General features: G+C 37.6%; 1 protein-coding gene across 2 annotated transcripts in view; it reads right to left on the bottom strand.

The window, feature by feature from the left end:
• SNX14 (sorting nexin 14) overlaps nt 1-27014 on the bottom strand; it is a 47171-nt gene that overhangs the window by 9563 nt on the left and 10594 nt on the right. Inside the window, exons 6-23 of one of the 2 annotated variants that reach the window (XM_015284626.4) lie at nt 25346-25433; nt 23974-24058; nt 21519-21675; nt 21104-21179; nt 19607-19651; nt 19432-19512; nt 19173-19287; nt 17885-18040; nt 17519-17643; nt 16335-16393; nt 12777-12803; nt 9100-9232; nt 3848-4049; nt 2840-2923; nt 2603-2703; nt 2178-2289; nt 473-513; nt 174-293 (exon numbers count right to left, since the gene is read on the bottom strand). In XM_015284626.4, the coding sequence (XP_015140112.2) occupies nt 174-293; nt 473-513; nt 2178-2289; nt 2603-2703; nt 2840-2923; nt 3848-4049; nt 9100-9232; nt 12777-12803; nt 16335-16393; nt 17519-17643; nt 17885-18040; nt 19173-19287; nt 19432-19512; nt 19607-19651; nt 21104-21179; nt 21519-21675; nt 23974-24058; nt 25346-25433 (1807 nt within the window). The remainder of the gene's footprint in view (nt 1-173; nt 294-472; nt 514-2177; nt 2290-2602; nt 2704-2839; nt 2924-3847; nt 4050-9099; nt 9233-12776; nt 12804-16334; nt 16394-17518; nt 17644-17884; nt 18041-19172; nt 19288-19431; nt 19513-19606; nt 19652-21103; nt 21180-21518; nt 21676-23973; nt 24059-25345; nt 25434-27014) is intronic. The other variant, NM_001039289.2, reaches the window with a different exon arrangement.

Genomic DNA, 27014 nt, shown 5'->3' with positions numbered 1-27014 from the left:
GAATTAATTCACACTGTGACACACAGATCATAGAGTGAAAGATCTCTCTCATGGGGAAAAGCAACACAAAAAATATATGCTGTTTTATTTCTGATTTTTCTGCTTTGCATTTTCAGAGCACGATCACTTTTCCCCACTCCTGTACAGTGGAGAAGGAAGATGACTTACTGTACCTTCTTGTTGTTCTCAGAAGTGGGACTCAGAATCGTAAGCTCAGGCCTGCTCGGTTTAGGCTTGGGAGATTCGCAGGAATTGATAAAATTCATGATGAATGGCTCCAAATGCTGACCTTTCTGAAACAGGATATGAATGGCCTGTCACTTTCATAATTACAGAAGGGGAGGAAAAAAAGAAACAGAAGCAAGCCACCACAAATCCTGAGTTTCCGAACAAGTTTTTCAGTAGCCCATACATTAGTGGGCCGCTAAAATTGGTGATTGACATTAAAAGGCTGGCAATCTGGAAGACTCACCTCTTTCATCAGCTTTCCTGGAACAGATTTTATAATCTTACCTATAATTAGGAAGAGTTAAAAAAAAAAAAGTCACTGCTTGATCTTAAACACAGCAAAACTCTTTTCCCCTCTTTCCATTTTTTCCATTCCCTACGGTGCCCATTCTGACTGCGAGCTCTTTGTAGCATCTTGATATATCAAATTTTAAAATATTTATTAAGACTTCCTAAGAGCAACACATGACAATGAGAAAGGTGCAATAACAAGAGATTTTTCTCTGCCAATCAGTATCTAGCATTTCATTTTAAAATACTATTGTTTTACAAATTGATACAAAAAGCTATGAAAAAGTATTCCGCATATCCAGCTTATAACTTCATACTCTTCAAGATAAAATACTTAAACACAAGAATATCAAGATGATGATCTGATTGCTTTAAAAAGCAATTACAGCTTCTAGTGTCTAAGCTCTTAATCCTTCATAATCACTTGCCACAAAAAAAGTCATAAAAACTGAAATTCTCTTCTTGCCCTGTAAAGATTGGCTTATCTGGAGAGACTCTGGAAGGCTGCAGCCTTGAGAATACCAGTGAGCAATGGTTTGCAAATCGGATAGGCGACAGCTGTGATCTTTAAAAGAGCTCTCTCTCCTGATAAGGCTATAAGGATACAGCGTAGTAACTTTAAATGCCAAAAAAATAGTTTTGCTTTAGGAAAAATACTGCTCTGAATGTACTGCTTATCTACATATTGTTAATTTTGGAACTTATGTTGGAAAGTATGTGCAAGGATCAAAAGATAATGTTATTAACTCTCACTAAAAGCTCTACTGAAATGCCACACGCTGTTAAAATGACATTTATGGGAGGTACACGTACTCTCACTTGTGAGATGCTTTAAAGTAAAAGAGCCAAGCTTGTCTGAATGATACAGATTCATCTAGAGGGAAGAGGTTTTGTTTGTTTTCCTTTGTCTGAAACCAAGTAGAACCCTTTAACTGGAAGAGGACCATCAAAACTCATTCCACATCTTGGTAACTTGCTAAGAGCACAGCCACCCCCAACAGGTTCATATAATGAGAGGAAGAAGCAGAAATGCAATGGCACAGTTCAGATACAGCTCTCCTGGTACATATGCTGATGCCAGAACTACAAGTGTTAGAGTTGTGTGAAGACAGTAGCTACAAAGTGGGACCTAGCAGCTCTGGCACACTGCCACGAGGAAGCTACACTTATGTGAAGTCACACTGCAAACTACTACTTAGATTTATTATCATAACAGAAATTCTCTACATCAATTTCCATTTGGCCTGCCTACATCACACACACACCCCTGCCTCAAATATTTTTCAGCTGCTCAGATTAAAAGAGGACGCCCATCAATACTAAAAATATTTAATATTGCACTCTTCTGATTAAAATAAAACTATTTTCATCCACTAATACTCAAAGGTAAATTACATTAAGAAACAGTTGATACCATCACACGTATAAACAACGTCTGGTCTGTCTAGATTTGATCTGGGACAATGCCATAGATCTTATTGTACTACTAAATGTACTAGCACACCTTATTTTGTGAGTGATAAGAGGTGTGAAGGAGCATAGCCATTCTTTCCCATATCCATATCCTTACACAAGCTTATCTATTAATTAGTACTACCATTTAATCACAGAACATACAGTATTAGTAATTTTCAGCAAAAAACCTGCATATTACATACCCAGATTCACATCAGGCAACATTTTATCAAGAAACTGAGTCTCTCCTCCATTAGGGGACAGGAAGTCAGCTAAAAGTTGGCTGTTACTTAGCTCTGGATGTTGCAGAAGTTTCTTCGAAATGGAAGGAAAGAAAAAAGTACTTAAAAATTACCCTTTAACAAATCAGTTTATCTATAGCTATACATACATATATATACACACACACACACACACACACACCCAAAGAGCGTTATGTTACCATAGATATTGTCATTTCCAAAATATATTTCAGTCACGTGAAACTTGCAGTTAAAGTTTCATTTGTGCACTTGAACCCTTTTAACAACCCATTAATTAGAAGCAAAGAAAAAAGAAATAGCAGATATTCATTTGTTAGTCTTAAATGACTAGTTTTGGAATATTCTCTGCTCCACAAGACTGATACCTGTAGATACTCCTGGAACTCCTCCCTTTTGGATTTTAGGAACTCATAGTTCTTGGGCCCAATGATTCTCTTTGAGGGAAGCTGAGCATCAGGAAAAGTACCTAGCAAAGACATTGAGCAGATTAAATTCTTCCCGTAACGGAACAAACATTGCTTTCCTTATTTTAAATTCCAGGTTGGTACTGGATAACATTTGCAGTAGTAGGAAAGTGAGATTCCAGAAGATGGAGAACATACCATGAAATTCTGTTAGCTTTGACTCAAGCACATAAAATTCCAGATACCTCCTGTAGACTGACCAGTGCTCAGGTTCATGCCCAACTGGAAAAAAAAAAAAATACAGCAGTAGAGATAAGCCAAGTTTTATGCCACTTGGAAGATGAATTAATCTAACATATACTTGCTGTTGCATATTATAGGAAAGACCTCAGTTATACCATTCTACCCCACTGCAGTAATTAAAAAAATAAGAAATCCCGCTGAGGTATAAAGTATTAAATTAAAACGCAGTCTAAATGCAGAGAGAATGTACCAACAAGGAAATCATCATCTCATTTAATGGATGCCTAGATTCTAATCAATGGAGCACTGCAAAACTGACTACGTTAGATCTATTATCAAACTTTTAACAAAGTGATTTACATAAATACTACAGTCCTCAGCACCACTAGCTTGCATCCTGATCATTTTTCGTCCTAGAAGATACCACTAAAGAACTCTTAAACACCTCCTGCTCATTGTGGAAGTATTATTTTCACTAACACAAATCCACATGGTCCTAGAGTGATGCTATTCTTTCACTCAATACAGATGTACTGTTATCTGTATGCCAAGCTACCTGAAAGCCAGAATGGCTCCTAGTAACAAAATATTTTAATTCATTAGTAACTACATTTTAATATCATTTATAAAGCTATTCATTATTCCAAAGTTCAAAGAGGGTCAAGGAAAGAAACACGGGAACAACTCTTCCCCAAACTCTCTCTCTCTTTTGGAAAACGAAATCATGAAACTTTTGCATCAAGTCTAAACAGAACTGATTCACACTGGGGAGTCAGTTCTCAACTCACAGACACAAGAAGTGATCATTTAGCTTCAAAAAGACATATTCTCATAATTATTGAGTCAATATTTCAAAATCAGAAAAATCATGCATGATTTGCACACTGCAAACAATCGCGAGAATACAGCACATCAGAACATTCTGAGTTAATTGACATTTTAATTATCCACAACATTCCATACCTGCCCTTCTATCATTTCTCTCCACATCAATGCAGAACACCGGAATTCTCTCCTTTCTGTCTTTTCTCTCCAAGGAGGGGTCATCAAAAAAATCTACATATGGGATGCTGATTTTCCATGCAGAAAGGTTGCGGGGTGTGTTTGGGGTACTAACAGCCTCCTCGGGAGAATCATCTTCCATCACCATCACGCCTTCTTCAATCTGTAAAGATCCAAACACTTCAGAGAGTTCAATTTTAATTGGCTTGGTCTACCATTGCAAAGCACACACAATAATGAAGCGATCAGGTCTAAATCTGTGATCAAGATCACTTTGGAAAATAAAAGAACAAAAAACCCTCATGTCATTAATGGAGTTTTCAGTAGACTTTTTGTTTTCAGATTGGCTGTAGATTAAAGTTAGCATATTTTAATGAGAACTAAAAACTTTTATAGCATTACCAAGTTTCATATCTGATATTTCAAAGAAAACAGAGAGAGATAAGAGAAGCACACTGGAAGGAACAGCTGGAAGAATGCCTTAGACACAGATCATTTGAGTACTACTGGAACCTGCTTGCATTCAGCACAGATGCAATGCATCTCCTGGTGTACTGGGAACCAAACTGAAGACTTGAGCTTATTAGGTCAGGCCATAAAGTAATCCAAACACAATTAGAGACAGAAGCCAATAGTGCACCAAACTAGGAGGTTTCTCACTCCCAAAGCACAGTGCGCTGGAGTATTCTGTAGAGGCATTAATTTGATTTGGCCTGCAGCGTAGGTGCAATGTAGCCAAGACTGGGAGTGAATTACTTTCACAACCCAGAACTAGTTTTAAGCAAAGCCACTGTCAGCGTCACTGCACTTCCCATGAGTTCCAGTTTCAACATCACAGTCCCAAAAACAGATGAACCAGGGAGCAACAGAGATCTAACCCTTGCTGGCTGTGTGTAGGGCAGCTCCAGTGCTGAAGTGTCATAGGTTCAGACTTCATGCTACAAAATGTGAAGCTGCTTCCTCCATATGCAAACAGAACTTGACACTAGTGCCATGCAAATGCAGAAGAAATCCTTCCAAAATGAAATGGTGACCCCAACACCACACTGACACCGCTCATTACAAACAGAACAACTGCCCACAAGCAATGTATCAACATATTAACACACAGCACAGGTGTCTTGATACCACAGTTTATCCAGGACCATATAGATTATCTTAAATATCTCATTAGAAAAATCCCAGCTTCAACAAGTACCCTTGGAAAGCTATTTACCCAAACAGTGGGTAAGCTGATTCTCATTTATTGCATGGAACAAAGAAAAAATAAAAAAATGACCTGAAGGAAAGAAAATTAGTTTTGCAAATAAGGATGCAGCATCTGCAAGAAGGCCGCACTGGGATGGGTTGGGAATTGGGAGCACTGCCTTTGTTAAAGTTAAAATAGGAGATTTTAATATGAGAATTTACAACATGTGAAACTAAAGCAAACTGAGAAGCGTGAATCCAACTTTCAGATATGACTTCCCCTAGCTTCATAGTTTATAGCTGAATTCCTCTCAAAGGCCAAGTCAAGGTGGCTGAAGAAGTTTTGCCTGTATTGGGATACATGGGATATATTGGGATATGCGCTGCAGATTTGGCTGCCTGCATGTGAACCAATGCATTTTGGCCATGTCTGCACTACAATATTCACACGGCCATGACTCAATTGCACCTGAAGCGCAAGTTGTTCAATTCTCTGGATATTGGTAGCTAAACTCCACCATGCTGCTTTCTCATTCCTGCTCAAAAGACTGGGGGGGAAATGTGTTGAAAAAACCTTGTGGGTTGAGATGAGAACAGTCAGAGTGCACTCGGCATTAGCGAGATTAATCTCATTTATTGCCTTTTGCTAACAGACATACACACTGAGAAACTAAAAACACCTTCTCCCCGCCCACTTTCTGCTGCAGGGCCTGGCCTCTCCCATGGGACATTGGTGTTCCTCAACTGGTCCCACATGGGCTTCCTATGGACTGCAGCTCTCCCAGCACTGTCCCCAACCACAGGGCCTGCAGGCTGCTCCACGCCTGGAGCTCCTCCTGCCCTCACTTTGGTGCCTGCAGGGCTGTTCTCTCACATATCCCACTCCCCTCTCCCAGCTGCTGTTGCAGATTTCCCCTTCCCTCCGTCTCCTCTCTCAGAGCACACCAGCTCACTCACAGCTCAGCTGTGGCAACAGTAGGTTCTCTTCAGAGAGCAGTTGTGGAATTCTGCTCTGACATGGGACAGCGTTGGGCTCTGCTCACAGAGAGCTCCCCAGCAGCCCCCAGCTACCAAAACCTTGCCATGTAAGATCAATATGCAAGCCATCTTTGTTCTGCCTTTGCACAATGCTGAAATGATTCTCCAACAGATCACACTGTGGACCAACATCTTCCAAAGCAGATCTCTAACAGATGCAAAAACTAAATCACCTCAGTGTGCCTTTTTGCTTTGATTTACCATTCTCATTCAATGAAAAGAGCAGCTGTGACACGCAAAGAGCTGCATCAATTGTCAATCCACAGAGACCACATCCAGCTAAGCTGGGTCACAATTTGAGAGCCAAATCGCAGGCTGTGTGCTTTCACAAAGCAAACAAAAATAAACCGAGCCTGAAATGGGCAAATTACAAACACCACAACTACAGGATTAACTTACACCAAAGAAGAGATGCTCTGAGCAGCAACCACTTGTTTTGGTAAGGAACTGATCAAATCTACAGTTCTATACTGAACTCTTGCCTACATTTTCTGATTTCTCTCCTCCTTTAATTTACTCTTGCTTGCAACTGTCACCTCCTATTTCATTTCATACACCGCATTATCCTCGTGGCCTCGGGGCCAGACCCTTGCTGTCTTGTTCACTTGATCCTCCCAAGGTTGCACTCTATCATCAGTTTGTGAAACTGTTATCTTCACCAGATTACTCACCTAACTACTAGCCTGATTTTGGTGCTGACATTACGCAACTTCCTACGCATTTTAACTACAGCAACTCACTGTAATTACATTAACTGAAAGCAAGGAAGCATGAATTTCTGAGGTTTTCAATCCTTTCTGATCATACTACCAACCTACAGTAATTGTTATCTCAGTCTCTTTCCATTTCCTTTATCCAACAAAGACACAAATCCAAGTTTACCGGTCTTCTTGCTATCCTAGGAACAATATCCACGCTATAGTATGCACATCTTTTGCTGTATTTAAATTTAGCTTACAGAGATTAAGGCTGCCTTCACCTAATTGGCGTTACCATATTAGCAGCTTGCAAAACTGCAGTCTCAGAAATCTGCTAATTCGTTTCTATCTGTATGTGGTTTCCTTACACTATGTGATTTTCTCTTACAGGCTCTCAACTGTAATCTTATTTTATCACCAATTATTTAAATACTAAATCAAGGTCAAACTCAGTGGGAGGAAATAACCTGCGTTTCTTTCATGCATACATTAATCAAAAGTTGCTAAGTCTGTGCACTGCACTGCCACTATCCTACAATTATGCTGTCTTAAGCACTGCCAGATCACGTTTAGACTGGGACAGCTCTTCCTTGGACTCTGTGACACCTGCTAGGAAACTACACCTCAGCTGTTACTGTGACATTATTAAAGTTGTATTATACTACTGAATTGCTTATATTCAGTATTCACCCAGGAAATGAAGCCACAGGTCTGTCTGGCACACTGGAAGCGTACTAACCTTGCAACAGTTTAATGTTTTCTTTCCCTTTTCTTCTTCCCATTCACAATTATAAATGAAAGTTTGTCTCAAGTGTTTTTACTAAGCGTAGAATCCTCCTTTCTCCTGAATTTTATAAAGGAATTTGAGATAACGCTGCACTTAAAACTCTCTATTCTTGCCAAAGATAAAACCATTCTGTCAATCTGAAAACTTACCTCACGAAGGATAAGTCTCTACATGACCTGCCACTCACTGAATTCAGGAATTTCTCACAAGTTCACTTCTTGTCCCGATACAAAACCATGTTCCTTCTCTTGCACAATCGCTTCAATTATATTTCAACTATACTTCAATTATTAATTCCCCCCTACCACACGAAAACTGTACTTCCACATCCTTTAGCTAGTAGAGTCTATGAAAGTGATTGTCCTGGTTTCAACTGGGACAGAGTTGATCATCTTCATGGTGTCTGGGATGATGCTACATTTTGGCTTTAGAAGAAAAAAAATGTTGATAACAGACCAATGTTTTCACATCACATGAAAAAGCTTGAAAACTGGGGAGTTGGCTGCTGGGTATAACCACTGCTTGGGGAATGGCTGAGCATCATTCGTGCTCATGGATGGTGATGGCATTGTGCATCACTTGTGTTGTAAATACACACACTCACATATATTATCGTTACTGTTATTTCTCGCTCTCTTTTCTGCCTCGGAAAATAGCTTTTTATCTCAAACTATGAGTTCCACCACAATTTCTCACCAATTTTCTCTCTCATCCAACTGGGAGTCAGAGGAGTAAATGAAAAGCTGTGTTTAGCTGCATCCTGGGAACGATGTTGGAAAATAAATCCATTTTCATCATAATCTGGCCTCCCAAGAGAGAGCAGAGAAGTGACATCAACAAGAACTTAACTGTCCAGTAAATAAATAGCAACAGTTTGAAGATATGACCTTTATGAAGATTCAGACTGTAGAAAATGTTCCATTTAAAGAAAAAAAACCCCACTATTTAGCGTTGTAATTTGCTGATTCTTTCCACTGGCTCTGTTCATTGCTGTTTAGCATGAAAGAAAACATTAGCCAAGAGACACACACAAGACAAATAAGAAAGGACTACTAGCTGATGATCTTGAGAGAAGACAACACATCACCGTCCAGCTTCATAGCAATTTCTCCAGTAACGTAAGCTATTGTGGTCTTGTGGCAAACTTCAGAGTGAAAAATCACATCCCATGAATACCACCTTATTATCATCCAGAATTGTAAATGGCACAGTAAGTTTTTTAAAGAAAAATTGCTTACATAAACATATGACAACACTACATTTAGTATTTCTCTCTACTTAAGAAATCAGTTCAAATGTACGGTAACTGGGGATAAAGCCTTGGCTTATGAATAACTACAGAAAAACTGAGGCTAAGTTCCTGGCTTCTGATTAAGTTAATCAGGGAATGAAGCGAAGTAAGACAGCAGAAAAATACAAGCTTAACATTTTCAAGTAAGTGAGGGGAAAAAAAAAAACAACACAACACAAGGTCTAAAGAAGAACGTAAAGCTTTTACTCACAAAGTCATCTTCTCCATCATTTAAGTTATAGTTAGGCAGCATAGCTCCTTCCATTGCAGAACTCTTGAATACACCTTTTATTTTGTTGCCTATTCTGCTGATTCCAAATGATTCTCCTCTTTTCTGTGTGGTCCTAGGATTACAGAAGCCAGAGTTCACACTATAGGGCATACTACACAACAGCTCAGCAGGCCATTGCACATAATTTGCAGATTAAGAGAAAAATGCAAATCATACATTGTTAATGTATCTACAATATATATCTACAATTCCACTTAAGTTAAAATCCATTTAGGGAAAATTTGAATTTCTTAGTTACACTTGCAAAGAATTTGGATTTGTCATATGCTTAACTGTGAACTAACATTAACACACCAATAACAGCATCACAGTAATGCAGTCCATAGAATAAACAATTAACTGTATAAAACAATTTTGTTTTGACAGTAGAAACTCTGGTATTTGTACATGCACGCACACCAAGAAGGTCACTAACTCTGTCCTTTTCCACGTATTCTTATTTAAACATTTATCCACTGTTGCCAAGATCTATAAATGGCGTACTTAGATGCACTTTTTTTTTACATAAACATCCCAGATTTTTACAAGCATGTAAGATCTTGACTTTTAAGCATTAGGGACAGACAGAAAGAACGTGCAAGGAACAAGACTGAGCCTGAGACAAAACAGATGCAACTGAAAAATCTTGGCTTGAAGAGTCAGTCTGACTGAAAGATTAAAAATTAAAGTCTTCTTGAGAAATAAAGGAACACGTGATAAATCATCCAATAAGAAACACGTTACGGAAAGACAGTTTGGGCACGAATAGCACTCCACACAGTGAACAGTTTTATAGCATTCTTATGGCCTTTCAAGACCTGACACCAAAGACGACTACTTAAGAAGAAAAGCAAGTCAGGACTAATTCTGGAAAGAAAAACGTTGAGTACAGAATCAACCAACTTGAAATTATTTACAGCAGTTCAGTACAGGCAGCTAACAGGCAATTTAAAAACCAATACAGTGAACTGCAGAATCAAGAACTCAAAATAACTTTATAGATTACTAAGATTCAAAAGGCAATATGTTACGTGATCAAAAATATTCTAAGTATTTCTTTTTCCTTTAAAAGAAAAAAACAGTACTGCTTTCCAGTAGTTCACAGGTAAAACATTTTCATCCCTCATAAAACCATGCTGACATCACCAACTGCTGACTCAAAGCATCTGTGTGTTACTAACAGAAACTATCTTCCTGTTTTATAATTTTATCCAGAGTGTGTACATGACAAGAATTACATAAATAGTTCACTGTACTTTCATAGCTATTGCTTTTTTCCTATCTCATTATGATCAGCTCCAACACAAAGACAGACAACAGGCTATCTTTGCCATCTCTGTTAGCCAAAGGTCACAGCACAAACACACGGCTGAACAATCTTACTCAGTTTTAAAACAACTTATACGTGTTACTGAGCTGAACTGAGCTTTTTTCACATTTGAGACCCAAATCTTGTTCAAGACCTTAAACCCAAGGGCAGCAAAATACAAACCCTATTCAAAGTTAGACAGTTTTCCTAGAAGGCTAATCCTCTAGAGCCCTGGCTTGACTTTCAAAGACGTTTTTATTCTTGCACAAAACTTTTGCCGCAGTCAAGATTATGAATATTACTTTGTACCAGTTCATAGACTTGGTAGAGTACCCACGTTCAGATTGGTGAAGGTTTATTTCCCCTCTGATAACGATGCAGCAGTAGGCAGAATACAGCTGCACCTGTCACAGGTAGGGCACGTGCCTCATGACAGCAGAGCAAGAACTATGCTGGAGCAGGTATACAGTGATGGACTAGGATAGGATTGTCTTCACAGTTAAAGGTACCAATTAAGAATACCAACTGGTGACTTGTAGGCTACACAGACACATAGCAAAGAACGGTGACAAAATTGGACTGGTTTGGCCAAATACTTAAACAGAGCACAAGCCAAATAAAATAGATGAGCATGGACAAAATCTAGGGAAGTTAGCAGACAGAGAAATAACAGGATGATCAAACTTCTGAAGCTAGCAAAATGTAAAAAAGGCTTAGGAATCAGGATGGAAATTCATGGATTCACAGGCTAGGTGAAAGGGAAGAAATGGGGCTAGGATATGGCCAGGTTCAAGGCAAGGAGGAAGGAAGAGGAGAGGCAGCAGCCAGTTTGGAACAGAAATGAAGTCCACCAAGACTTGCAGATTTGTTGCTGTCAACAAATAACATAGAAAACTTTCATTGGGAAAATATCCTACTCCCTCTAGTGCTGATCCACATAACAGCACTGCTAGACCATCAATCTAGTTGCTTTCTTGGCTCTGGGTGGGAGGTTCTGTAAGTTCCAACATTCCTGATGAATGATGTGATGACAGCAGGTTGGATTTTATTTTTACTCTTTTAAAAGCTCCAGAATTCACACATGTGTAACATTAAAAACTGTTATTGCTAATCACTCCAGAGCTAGGAATTGCAGAACAAAGTTTGCATTATTGCCATCCTGCACTGTAGCATTCTTTAATGATGGAGGGCTGCAAAATTAATTTTCCCACAGGATCAACCTTATAAAGTGGTCAGTCTGGGCTATGCAGGTGAAGATTGCTGCTGTGAAGCTCTGCGGGGCAGGTAGTACCAGACAAGCCATAGCTATCAGACAAGCTGGATTTTTACATGTATATGAAATCAGAGTACCATCCTCTTCTTTTGGCTGACTCAAATCCATACACCTGATTAGTAGCAACACTGAGTGCACAGAGCTGCTTTAAAAATCAAAGTAAGCTATAAGTGTTATTAATTGCCTGGCACGCTAGCAAATTGTAACTCTGTGCACTGAACTGGCATGTAAAAGATTAAAAGTTTCCATGAACTTGATTCCTAATCTGTAAAATGAAGTTGCTAATGCTCCCTCATGAATTGCATGAGTAATATATAAAATACCGATGCCCATGCTGACAAATTCCAGGAAAAGTTCCTAATGAAAAGATACTGAGTTTGGATAGCATGTATTAAAAGAAGCATAAATAATGAGAAAAATCACTGAACAGCAATTAAAGCATTAACGAGTGACAACAGACAACCTAGAGCATGAATAAAGAAAATGATAAAAAAAACAGGATATGTTGCAATCAAACCTTCAGCAGTCAAAAGAAGGGCTGCACAAAGGATTAATTTGGAGGACAGTACTTGATTTTAAATATGATAATACTTATAAAATCATTATGTGAGTATGCAATGCCAAGCAATGATCCTACTGAACACAGCTGTGCCAGGCAAAACAAGCCGTTAAGTGGATGAAACCTCAAACATGATCTGGAAATGTGGAGTAGAGAAAATTACGGAAAGCTTCAGAGGAGCCAGGAGTCATTGGCAAAAAATACATCAAGTTAAGAAACGTACTCCAAAATTAACAACAATAAACAAATAGTTAACAGCAATGAATATTAATATACTGCAAACTTGTGAAAATTAGTAATTAAGCACTTTTCATACAATGGCGAAGAAAACACGGGGACAAATGTTTAGTCTGAAGAAGGCACATTTTAAGAAGTGAAATGGATGATTAATTGCTGTTATAAAGGCTGTGTGATGCAGTCATGACAGACGCAACGTAACTAACACACAACATTCATTGAGTGTTAGATAGACTTACCGGAAGTCATCCAAACTCAGGCTACTTCTGCAACAACAGGCACACAAATTACCTCAGAGCCCAGGTGAAAATGATGTTAAAAGAAAACAACAACAACAAAAAAACTCCACAGACCTATCCCAACAAAACTGAATAGACTCGGACCATCACCACAGATTAAATGCAACTACGGTAGAGTAGAGTTTCTGACCTGAAATCCTTACAGAGTGAAATGAGAACAGTGCTTGAACACGTCATCAGCACAATGACATTTGAATTTAAAACCCTTGTTACTAAAATCTTCTTTAAGATTCATTTTAAAGAGTGATCTTCTTTAAATCAGTACCTGCTTATGCTGGTTTTCATTGTTAAAGTTAATCGCAGCGCCAAGCAGGTATCAAAGTTCTTCTGTAATCTATATTAAAAATTCACGTAGGACTCTAATTCACTTGGCCTTTTTTTTTGGTACATGGAACCAATCCCTCAGCTATTAACTCATTAATTCTTGCTGAAATGTTTAAGTGGGTTGACCATAAATACGGTCACTGCACATGCTGCATTTTTATTTCACAGGAGGTACTGAACTCTGGACAAAATGATGCAACGAGCATCAGTTTACCCATGGAGGTGGTGGATTCACCGTCCCTGGAGGTGTTCAAAATACCTGTAGATGTGGCCCTGAGGAACACGATTAGTGGGCATGGTGGGGAAGGGTCAATGGTTGGACTAGATGATCTTAGTCTTTCCTGACCTTAATGATTCGATGATTTTATGAACATCACAGTTTAGGGATTAAAACACTCAAATTTCAGGTTTTGTTTTACAGTAGGTACTGCTTTCTAAGGCACCGTGATAAAAGACAGTGCAGGATAACTGCGAAAATGGAAACACATCCTAGCAAATTGGAACAGATTATGACTAAGAGAAACTATTATATCATATACAGCTGCTTAATTCTGTGGGTTTTATTCCTAACCACTCCTCAAATTTTTTAACATCTTTACTTGGGCCTACATTTGAAAAATGTTCTAATTTCATCGCTCACCCAGTAATGAGAAATTGGGATGCTTCTTCTCAGACTACGTATAAGGAGAAACATATTTATTGTGAATGGGGTCAAACACTGGAACGGGCTTCCCTGAGAGGCAGCAGATGCCCCTGCCACGCCTGTCAGTGTTCAAGATGTTTGGACAATGCCCTCATTAACTCTGGTTAGCCCTGAAGTGAATTAGTTGAATTAGATGATCTCTGAAAATCCAACTGAACTATTTTATTCTATTCTTCTGTATGGTCAAGGTGTGTATAGAAAACCAAAGCAGGCATCAACCTACCCAGAAGTCTGGGAAGCATGGCCACATACACTAACTAGTAGGTGGAAAATACCAATGACAGAGTTGAACTGCTAGTCATCAAGAATGAATTCTTTACGTTCCAGAAATATTTGTGACTTCTCATTTATTACCTTTGCAGTCTTCATTGGACACTGTTTGTCTGACTGTACAAGTTATGATTACTTTGTACAGTTAAAAACATGATTAAAAACAGAAATTACACATTGATAGTCTCATCTTCCTACTTTCCCACTTCACTCTCTAGAAATTGGTCTATAAAAATAACTTACTTTTTTTTTGATAATTGAAATCTTTCAACATATTGCCCACATATTCATTCCTCTGGGATATCAGATCTACTACTTGATCTCAGACTTTTTAGCCAACTGTATCAATGCAATACATGCACAGTGCCTCTAGCAAAACTTCAAAGATGTGGGAAACAAACTCATCACTTTGCCTTAAATTTCTTCTCAACTGGGACTAATGCTAGAAGAGGGAAGAAAAGGCATGATGAGGTACACACACATGGATAACATCTGGAGTAATTCCACAAGTAATCTCTACTTTTTCTGGCAGCGACTATCCACAGCAGATTCTGCAGAGGGAAAATCCAAACCAATGGGCAAACAACTTTCAGATAGGATCTTTGTTTCATGGGTATATTCACTTAAGCATCATTACAGGAACAAACAGCACCTCTTCTCGCAAACCATAGTATTTACTCAGGGCATTCAAATCATTCTAAAATGTGAACCAGATACATTTTCAGTAACGCTGCTTGAACTCCAAGAGGTGTGACAGCCCTTCCCCAAACAGAATGATTTGGTTATTTTATAATCAAAGATTTATTTCAAAAACTCTAGGCAGGGATTGTCTGTAGCTTTACTCTTTCTGTTTTGGAAAGAAATGCACAAAGAAGGTAGCCTAAATATTTCCTTAATTTAATTAGATTCAGGACGTGTTTGACAGGATCCTTTAACTCTTGAGATGGATCACTTTGGAAAAGATACCAGAAGGCAGATTCTTAGGTCTGGATGAAACCATGTAGCCATATCCAAGCTGGAGTGTGGTTTAAAGTCAATATTCCTAATTAAATATCATGTAGGAAACAAACACAATTTGGACAAGATGCTTTGTATGCTTCTTCGCTAGGGAACAGAAGTTTGTCACCATCAGTATGAGAAGGCACTACTCTTAAGTCTGAACCTTGGACTCATGGGATCTACAAAGGCTACACGTAGATTTCACAGACTGAGAAACAAGAGAAAAACGGAATGTTAGCAGAGAAGAAAGGGATCTCATGTTATATAAAATTCTTAGTAGACTATGAGTCAAGAGGGCTGTTGCTAGGTGTGTCTGGGTAGAAGTTGTTAAATAATTTGGTATTATTCCCATAGAAGGTAATCTAAGATAAACACAAGCATTTTCTACAGCACTGTGTATCTTATTTCATCCCAAGAAAGAAACCCAACCCAAATTACAGAATGTCCTAATGAAGGTTCCCTTCTTCTGTTTAGAGTGTAAAATTAATTCTCAACTGGACTTTTCCATGACTGAGCAATCTAGAATAGCAGAAAATAAAAGAAAAGAAGAGCTCAAAAGAAGAGCTCTTACTTGCTCCAACACCACAGTGGAAGGGCTGCCATTCACACCACAACAGATGCTTACTCTTCTCTACAGGCTTTTGGAGCCTGAAATTGGTAAGTAACTATATAGACCAAACCCAGAAACAAGGCTTCTGACAATACATTTCTACAATGAATAAGGATAGCTGGGGGACATGAACACATATCTGACCCAGGAGGAATAGCAAACCTCTCTTGTCACAACTGAATTGAATTCTCATATCATGACTAAGTTGGTTACACACATCCCTTTAAGAACTGAAGGTGATACAGCATTTCACAACGCAACAGCATGCAAATGCACAATCACTTATAGCGTGGAAGTAAAATGTTGATTTTCTAATTTTCTTCTCACTTGTACACTTATTTATCCCTTCCCTCTTCTAAAATGTTGAAGTCTAAATCACAATTTAAATTCTTTTCTGTAAAACACTTCGAAGCAAAGATAGAGTCTATATAATTTTGCTTACTCCTTCAGCATGCAACTTGGCATTTTAAAAAAAAGTACCACTAAAAATTTACATAAATTAATATTAAGCAGTAGCAGAACTCCCAGATCAAAAAATTGAAGCTTTCAACTGAAAAACAAATAAACAAATTAAACATACTACTAAAGATACCTGTTAAACTTTGAATTGCGTGTTGGTGACTCTGCTCCTCTTAAAAGGTGTCTGAAATACTACAACAGAAAGAATTAAAAAACTGAATAAAGCACTGGACTAGCTAGGAGGTAAGGGCTACTATGCAATAAACTGTAGAATTCAGTAAGAAAGACCAGAAGTAACTGAAAAGCTGACCATAATCTAGCAGCTACAGCATTTTTCTAGAATGACTGAATTTGCTCCCAGGACTACTTATTTTAGTTACATCCTCTTGTGATTAAAACAAACAGGAAAAAATAAAAGCTAAAACTGAAGTCTAAAATTAAGCAGTATAATCCATGCCTCCTCCTTGTTAAAAATCAAGCGCTTGAAGCATCATAGCTATTATAGGAAAGTGACCAACAATACCATTTTTGAGAGATACACTTTATGAAACAGAATATAAGCACGGTAAATATCTGACTCTAGGAAAAGGCTATATATTCTGCCTCAAATAAATGTGAGAAGCATAGCACACAGTTTGATTCTTACAAATTGCAGAGGGGATGAGAGCTCAGACTCACCTTCTGTGTTTAAACTATTAGAAGGTTTTATTAGAAGGTTTAAGACTATTAGAAGGCTTTAAAAGCAGCTGTATGGCCAGTGTAATGACATTATTTATATAAACTTGCATTAAAAGCCCAATTTTCTTCAATAACCATAGAACAATCTTAAATGCCTAGCAAATTGCTTATAATGATCTTTTCGAGAACTTACTCTTGATTTTCAGGTGCTGGAATGAGTAACGTTAAAGGTACTTAAATAAAATATCTGTAATTTTAAGTATCACTGAATTTTACCAAGTAAATAAAGATATTCTAAATTGTATTTTATGCCTATTAAGATAACTGCTGCACCAAACCTGCAATTGTAAAAGAAGTGAAGGAAGGAATGGGATTTTGTAGTAGCAGTGCTACGCAAGAAATCATTACACCAAAAATATTTTTTTTCTTTTTCTATTCCATTGATGTTGTGTTGAACTAGAATAAATTTAGTTTTCTGAGAGTAGTTAAGATGTCAGAGCTGAGACCAAAGTGAAAAATGAAGATGTATTTCTCAGGTACACATGCATGAAGCTCATAGGTAGTGTATACTACAAAAACAACAACTACAGAAAACAGCAATATTGCTTTGGGACTACTCTTGAAATCTTTCAGGCTCACCTCATCACTATGACAGAACATAGGAGTGAACACGTTCTCAAGGAGAGAAAGTACGTGCTCATAAGCTTCAAAAAGACATCTCATTGTCTGAAGTTTCACAACATCCTCATATGGACCTTCAGCAACTGCAAGAAAATTATTAAAAAAAAAAAAAAATCAGCATTGCAAGCTGATACAAGTCCAACAGCTAAAAAACAGAAATAAACAGAAATAAACTGATAAAGCATGGTGTAAGTACAGCATAGTAAGGGGTTAACAAGTCTTAACAGCCACAACAGACTACTGAGATCACATGTAGATAAATTAGCCCTGTCAAATCCTGTCTAACTTTTAGTGTTACATCATTCCTTCCAAATTCAAACTTACTTCTTTGAATCTCTTCCACAATAAAGGGGTCAAATCTAATTTTGTCAATACTTTCATCCAGGCAATAGGTTTTGTAGATTTTCTGGACTTCCTCATGAAGAGCCATCTTTTCAGTATCCGATAGTTCTGGTCGCAAAATTCGGTCATTGAATTCCTCTGAGAATTAAGGAAAAAAACGCATTTGTTGATCAATGTGGCAAACCCTTTGTTTTATAAACTAATATGCAGTCTCATCATCCTTAAAAACACAAGAGAAGATTAGAAATAAGAAAATTCCAAAGTTTACTAAAAAAAATTGATCACTGGCAATAGCCAGAGTTTGAGTAACCTTCCTGCTAGAAGAAGCATCTTTAGAGAATTGTATTGGTGGAGACACTGCTCTACACATAGCGTTAGCATTAAACTGGCAACCACTTGGCTCTCTTTTGGTGAAGAGTTTTTCCTGGCAAAAAGTCAACACATTTGAAGGGTACTGAGCCCAAAGTAAGTGCACGCATACAGATTCCTTACATTACTTTTATATAGTAATTACTTGTGAAGTATTTCAGAGATAAAGTCTAATTTAAAAAAACAAAACAAAACACATCTTGCTGCTGTATATAAGGGCCTGGGATACAAAGACAGAACCATTATTTCCTATGCAACACAGAAATAATAGATTACAAGAAAAAAGAAAACCAAACAACAGAAAAGCATTACATTGGTAACCCAGTAATCAACCACTAGAGGACAAAACAACCCAAAAACATTAACCACCCTAAATTACAGAAACTTCACAGAAAAGCTTATCACTGGATAGCAAGATACTTTTCAGACAACACTCATCTAACAGTAAAACCAAATGTATACATCGCAACCAAGATTACTAAAGAGGAGGTTTCAGCAGCTTCACTGCTCCTGCTATGTTTCTGCTCTTTACAGAAGCTTCAGGTCTAAACATGAGAATCTTTTCATGATGTAGAGCTCACTTCAGAAATACCTCATTAGCCACATTTTTAAAAGATGCAGCTGCTAGAAGTTTTTTCTTACAGGAATACTTTATTTGTAAATGTACAACCTTTATCAATAAACAGAAACACAATTAAGATCTAAAAGTCCACGCTGACATCAATGTTACCAAGATTAGCGTTCAAGAACCAGAAGAAGAGTAAACGAACACAGACCCTGAAATGTAATCTATTCCTCAACAACGCTGCCTCGCTCTGTAACTGAATATTCACTTAAACATATAAGTGGTTAGACCCTATAAGATCATCAAATACAGCTGAGTACATACACATAACCTTACCTACAGTCAGACAGAACTGCAGCACATGGACTGCCCCTTCCTGTTTCAAGAAGTTCATAAATCGAAATAAAAGATCCTGCTGATCTCGGATCTCCTTTAACTCCAGTTTCAGGACCTTCATAGGAAATTTAAAAAGAACAGTCATTTTCAAGCTTTCAATGAGAACAAAAATAAAGCAAAGAGCTGTAGAACAGAAGCAGCAGGTAAAGCAAAACAATTAGGCAAAACAGGAATGCAAATAAATGTTGCCTTTTCTTACAGATGGCTTTTTATTTCTTGGCTCTGCAAATTTCTGAAGGAATGGAACCAATGAAGAAGTAGGTTCAGTTGCTTTCTCAGGCTGCAGGAAAAAAAAAAGAGAGAAAACAACTGGGTAAGAGAGCTTCTTTAAAAGGAGAATAAATTACTCTGGTTTCAGCTTTGTTAGTACTTACTGGACTATCATCAATGAAGATGAGCAGCAAATGGTTGACAGTGTCCTGCAAGAAAACATCATACAAATTTAATATTAAAGAAACTCAACTAGATGGAAATATTTTCACTACTATGTTACAGTCATATGAATACTTTAAAAATATACATTATGTACAAGTCAGGGAATTTTCTACAAGATTTGCACAGAAACATTCTTTACTTAGTGGTGGAAAGATCTACAAGGTATTTTTGCTGATAGAACAGATCTAACTACTAATAATTCCACAGTTACAGCATCTTCTGCTTGTAGTTTGCTGATACATTTGTAAATACTGCAGAGGATGATCAAAGGGCTGAAGCACCTCCGCAAAGAGAACAGGCTGAGATAGCTGGGGCTCTTCAGCCTGCAGAAGGGAAGGCTCCAGGGGCCCCTTACTGCAACCTTCCAGTACCTGAAGGGGGCCTAAAGGAAACCTGGCGAGGGACTTGTTATGAGGGCATGCAGCAACAGGATGAAGGGAAATGGCTTTAAACTGGGAGAGGGTAGATTTAGAGTAGATATTTGGAAGAAATTCTTTACTGTGGGGGTGGCGAGACACTGGAACAGGTTGTCCAGATATTTTGTAAATACCCCCACCCTGGAGGTGCTTAAGGCCAGGCTGGATGGGGCTTTGAGCAACCTGGTCTAGAGGGAGGTGTCCCTGCCTATAGCAGGGGGTTGGAACTACATGATCTTAAAGGTCCATTCCAACCCAAACCATTCTGTGACTCTATGAAAATCAAAGATGGCAGTATTCCACCTTTATAAATGACTATCTTCTAATTTACAGAATTAAGGGCAAAGTAATTAGTTTTAATACAGATCCTAAAAGGCTGGCTTACTTAAACTGCTATGAAGATGCATACAGCCAGAGCTCAAGTAATTGAGCTCTTGTGTAAATATATCAATTTGAGGGTGCTTATACTAACAACATTTTCCTATTCGACAGGAATCGTAGTCCTTCATTAAAACTCCATTAAGAGATCATGCTAATGCTCTATTTTAATCGGTTCAGTCAGTTAAGCATTCAAATCATATAATGGTTTGAGTTGGAAGGAACCTTCAAGGTTATCCAATTCCATCTCCCCCTTACTATAGGCAGGGACTCCTCCCTCTAGAGCAGGTTGCTCACAGCCCAATCCAGCCTGGCCTTGAACGGTTCCAGGGAGGGGACATACACAACCTCACTGGGCAACCTGTTCCAGTGTCTTACCACCCTCACAGTAAAGAATTTCTTCCTACTACCTAGTCTAAATCTACCCTCTTCCAGTTTAAATTTATCTCCCCTTGTTCTGTTGCTATCTGCCCTTATCAGTTGTAATGAACAAAGACATTAGCCACAGTTTCCTTTTCTTAAACCCAGACAAAGCCCACAGCAACCCAGCTACCGAATGTCATTCGCTTTACCATAATATGCTTAGGACGAAAACAGTAATATTAAATAAACGAAGATTACTTATGTGTTTTAAAGTCTTACAGGATCAGCTAAGAAATCCATAGAGGGAAGGAAAACAGAACCAGGCAGAATCTCTCTTATAAGAAGTGCCAGGGATCTGAAAATTAAAAAAAATAATAATAATAAAAAAATAAAAATAAAAAAAAAATCAGTACCCACACTAAATGACAACTTTTAAAGGGAATAAAGTCACTAATAACATTACATTGTACTGGGAAATACTTCAGTAGTTAAAAACATGTTTTAAGCGTGTTGTAATACTTCCAACACCAATCAGATAATTCAAAAGCAAAGGGCTAGCACTGCCCTTGAACATGCAAGCAAAGGGATAAGGAGAGAAGGAGGATGACTTTGGAATTCATTCTGTTGTCCCTAAAATTATAGTACTAACTATACTGTATGTGTATACTTTAAAGAGAATAAATACTTTTTATACCTGCATTCTGTTGATTTGGGGGGCAAGATATAAGGAAAAAGAAGTTCAGTAAGTTTTCTTAAGTAGTGAAGTTCATCTCTTCGGCTTCTCAAAGCAACATGGAGCTCTGGCCCGTACTCTTCTAAGGCAGCTTGCTGTAAAAATTCTGCATTTTTAACTGGAAGTAGGAAAAAAGAAGTCACAAGCTGTTGCTTTTTGCTATTGTGAAATAAGAGGTGACTGCTTTTCATTTGCACTAAAAATTAATACCTTCAGTACATGTACAACTGCCAAAGGAATATGATGTCGTAACTTTAAACAGAACGTTGTCTTAGACTTTGGAGTGTGGCGATGCTAAAATAAAAATCCCATTGGAATACGAATTCCCTCACTAAATGATAGCAGTTTGCATGATTTCCTCAATGTTTTTTTCATTCATCACCACTGAAGAACTCAACATCTTGATTCTTCTGGGAAAAAATGCATTGTCTAAAGTGTATCTTCATTTGCTTCTTCCTGACCTCCTTTTTGGCCTCCATTTTACTGGGCTTCTACCTACTGTCTGGCATACAATACAATTCAAGATTAATGTAAACTTAAACATTTATTCAATCCTGTTATATCCATTTTCCTCCTTAGAATGTTTAGAAACAAACATGAAGGAACATATATTAGCCCATATAAAAACAGCACGAATCAAACCAGAACATGCATGGGATCTGCATGAGCACTGCCTCATAAATAGGTGCTTGGAGTTAAAAGGGTATCTACTTTACCAGGTTAAAAACCATACATACTAATCAGCAGTAGGAATGCTATATTCCTCCAAGTTACTTCAAGAGACAAGACCCAAGTTGCAATAACTTGCACCCAGTTGTGTGAACAACCCACCACACGTTTGTACCAAGAAACACACTGGGGTAGACAATGAATACATTCCTGCTATCTGCAAAGCAAAAGCTTGTTCTTAGCTTACTGAATTTGGTACAGAAGACTGCCAGCTTATATGGCACAACTAAGAACTGCAAGTTGGACTTGGCAATCTTTGTAGGTCCCTCCCAACTATTCTGTTGTAACAGATGATATGGGGGATGTGGGAATGTGTACTGCCTGGTAAGTCTGCCTAGTTGGCATCACTAAAGGCAGAGAGGAGGAAGACACAGTCTGGCAGCAACAGGTAATGAACAGTAGAGGTGTCTGTACAAATAGGAGAGGTAAAGGCAGGAAGAGTAGGAAGAAACGAAATACTCCCTAGAGCAATCATTTTAAGGATATAGAAAGCAAACACAAAAGGCTAAGCTCAACTAGTTACCAGTTTCAGGCAAGGCCTGCAAGCTACCTCCAAAGAATGCACAATAGGTGACTGGCTCAGCAAAGTTTACTAGGAAGTGCTGCTAGATGTCATCTTCAGGTGCCATTTCATTTATCTGCCCTCAGAACTTTTTCTGTGTTTAACCTCTGAAGAAAACTGTTTTGTTTTCAATGCTGTACATTTAAAATCCAGGCCAATGGAGAAAAGCGTTCCCAGTTTCTTTGCAGAAATTAAAGGAGATGTGAAATTTGACATAAACAGCACTTCAAGATAATCCAATCTAATTTGATCACGCTCTCATTCATACCCCACTACTCACACGATCAATAAGAATTTCCAAAGTTCAAATACCAGTATATATTTATGGATATCAAGCAGATGTTCCGAGGGAAAGGAGGAAAGTTCATGACTGCAGTGAAAGTAAACATCTATGCTTAAAAGTTGAATGAAACCACATTTAGTAAATACAGTGCCGTGGAACACAGCCAGTGAAAAAAAGTAAAGATAACATTAAGTGTGATATTTTTCAAATATTCCCTCAATGTAGAGTTTTTGTAACTTTTACACCAGGCTTCTGAAAATATTTTTATTTGGATACGTATAAAAGATGCTACTTTTCAAAAATTAATATGTTGTTTGTGACCATAATTATATCTTTTCAACATAATGAACAACTTCATCACGTTAACATGCAGATAGGAAATCAGTGTTAGGTATGAACTCATTCAAGCTATCGAAGTTACAGTTGTATTACAGAACACAGACATGCAACTCTTTTCATTTCTAATTGCTTAGATAGAACACAGAAGAAAACCTTCAAGAAGCACTGCTAAATGATCTTGGCTGCTCTGAACAGACAAAAATACATCCTTGTTCACCACACAGATAAGGAAGTTTAGCACTCCAAAATTATGGGGATACAAATACACCAGAATTGAAAGCTGAGAGATTTTTTTGTATCATAGCATTTTCCTTATTTGTCTTTGCAACCTTCACCTTCAGAATAAAAAAGTGAAAGGATCTTTTTGGTTGGATGTTGTTTGTTTATTTTTAAACAGGAGGCAGCAACGATAAGAAGATTTAGCAAACATATTAACAAACATGCAGAAATAAACTTTTATACTTGCCATTTGAAACTGAAAATACATTAGATCTTTACAGTACCTTTCTGCCTGGCTTTGGCTATCACTTCTATATGTTTCATTGCTGCCTTCAGCATTTTCTTTGTTACTACAGTTGGAATATCCACCTAAATAACAGTTTCAAAACAAAAACAGAATTATTCCAGTTTCTTCCCCAAAATATCTTAAAGACAACGACTATCAAACATATTAATTTGTCCCCATTGTAACCATAAAAAGAATCAGTCAGAAACAACCAATGAATTCTCTCTAGATAAACACTGTGCTCATTCTTGTGTGTAAAGCACACAACATCATGTAGAACTAAATGCTATAAACAATACTGACAAGTTTTTTTTTTTGCAACTTTTTAACAACGTGATTCTCTCATTGCAGTAATTATAGTAATAAAGCTTGATTTCCAGATCACTGTGGATGAAGCCTAATTCTAAGCAAAAAGCACCAACAAAAGCAAATAGTTCCCTGACAGTTCTTAGTACTGGTACGTACTTCAGTTTGTTATTTTGTTGTATATATTGTCTAATCAGTCACAGAAAATAATTACTTTATTACTGACAAAGACAGGTATGATGAATTATTACTCAACTTCTAACTTGATAATAAAAGACACTACAGTTGATACGAGATAACAATTCATACCTTATTACAAGATCAACAGAGAAGGCAACTGTTTTTCTACACTAATGAAGAAACTACAAACAAGCAGTACATACAAGTAATACCTGCATTTGTTAGAACTCCAAATGTCAAGACCTCGCTCTAGATTTTCACTTCGAAATATTTGTTTCACTTTCAAATCTCCACACAATGTCTGTACTACACAGATCATTCCCTAATTTTCCTGCAGATTTGCTTTAAAAGCAACAGATCCAAAATCCAGTAAACAAGAAAGTCATCTGGATTTGATATGCAAAAAAGGACAGAATCAGGCTGCTCTTCAGCCATCACAGAGCGCACATACAACTTGTAGTGCAGAAAATACTGCTGCTGCGAAGGAGGGGGGAAAGACACATTTCTAATAACTACTCCAACTTCCCTGTATTTAATGAATCCAAGGAATGAGAAGCCACAAGACCGTTTCCTAACAGTTTTCTCAATAATTCTCAAAAATATTTCCACTTAGATTTAGTCACCAAAGGACATCTAAAAGATCATCCTGAGGTTTTAATAATGCCTTGTACCAGCATCAAGAAGACACCCGTTTTGAAAGAATCTTGCAAGACGGTTTATAATTAGAAATGGTATGTGCACCAAAATGAGGAAGCAGATAACAACAACAAAAAAATTACAAACTGATGTATGGGCCATAAGATTGATCTAGGAATTATCATTTGAAAAATTAAAGAAGTAGCTGCAGATGGAGAAAGAGTGGGAATACCTTTCAGTCTCCTTACCTTGTGGATTCTCCGAACTAAGACAGATGCAAAGAAACGCAGTGTGCCTCTCAGTTCATCCACAGAGGATTCATCATCAGTAATATTTCTGCAGTGTTATAAAAACAAGTTGTGTAAGAATAAGAAAAAAAAAAACAAACTGAAACATTTATATTCATCCAACACGTGCCAAAATACTAGAATACTGAAAACTGGAATAATAACAGCAGCACATCAACAGACGTTAACTCAATTGAAAGCTATAGTGTGAGCAGAGAGCGAGCAGTCTTCTACTTGAGCAAAATACATAGCATTACCAGCATGTCTGTGCACTCGACAGTGTCTTAAGAAAAATGTTTGAGGGGGAACTGGAATTGTATGCCAATTCCTGCTCCAATATACTACCTGTCTATAGCAAAGGGGCTGGAACATGATGATCTGAAAAGTCCCTTCCAACCCAAACCATTCTGTGATTTGCATTCTATGATTTTGAGCAAGTAAAATCTAACTGAGGTTCCACATACGTAAAAACAGTGATTGTTTTCTATTTCAGTGGCATGCTGTCTTTGTAAATGTCCTGGAGTAAGAATACTGCAAGCACCTACCCCAGTTAAGCTAGACTGAACTGGATCTTCCCATTCCTGCATACTCCACAACTTTGTACACTACAAGATTTCAAATGAAGAAACTATAAAAAAAACGAAACCAGAACTTCAACCTACAGCCACATGAAACAACTGAAGTTATTTAATATGTTTCTACTTGGGAAAAAAGGAATAAAGAACTTAAAATACATTCCCAAGTAACTGTGTCAAAACATCATCTGAACTTTTAATCTGGCTTACCAGTTTCCATCTGCTGCAGTACATTACGTTCAGTGAAAGATCATGTTAAAAATACTTGAAGTCTATTATGGAAAAAAATACTTAATTCTATGTCTTTTGGAAACTGAATAAAAATGGGAAATACTAAGTCTTAGATGCAGAAATTGCAACTTACTTGAGTGGAAGAAGAGACCCTATTAATGGCACTCCACAAAATGCAATGGAATAAATAAAAGCCTAACAAAATGTAAGTATATATGGACATTAGAGTGTGAGTAAAGTTATTGATAAAACTGCACTCTAACAGGTGAGCAGTAACACAACAAAGAAAGCTACGTGCTGCTTCAGCTCATGACCATACGTAAAAGACATCACAGATTTCAGTTTGCATAATGCACAGGCAGAAACATTTAGGGGTTTGCATATGTACTAATTGCAAACATAAGTTGTGTAAAATTATATATATATTAGTGCATGCAGCAACAACTACGTTTGAAAAGTAATTAGTTATGCCCATAGCATCATTTTATGTTATTAAGCATCAGAGTTTTTAAAGCAGTGTTAGCCTGGGTTACTTCACATCCAAATGCATGTTGAAGGTGATCTCTCAGCTACAGATATTCGTCACCTGGAAGTCAAAGTACGTAACTAATTGCAAGAAAAGACACCTGAAAGAAAGTGGCCTGGCATGAGGAACACATCAATCCTCCAATAGCTGATCATATGTTGATAAAAATACTGTAAGGGAAAGCTTGGCTTGTTTTAAGATCACCAGCTCACATTTGGGAAGCAATATGGCTGGCAAATACCTACACTTTGTAAGGAAACCAAGGGACAAGCAACGAAATTGTAAGACTGTATTACTA

This window comes from Gallus gallus, chromosome 3 (genome assembly GCF_016699485.2).
Source record: "Gallus gallus isolate bGalGal1 chromosome 3, bGalGal1.mat.broiler.GRCg7b, whole genome shotgun sequence".
NCBI classification, from domain to species: Eukaryota; Metazoa; Chordata; class Aves; order Galliformes; family Phasianidae; genus Gallus; species Gallus gallus.
Note: the sequence above shows the minus strand (reverse complement) of the source record. Positions and strands in the feature narration are given on the sequence as shown.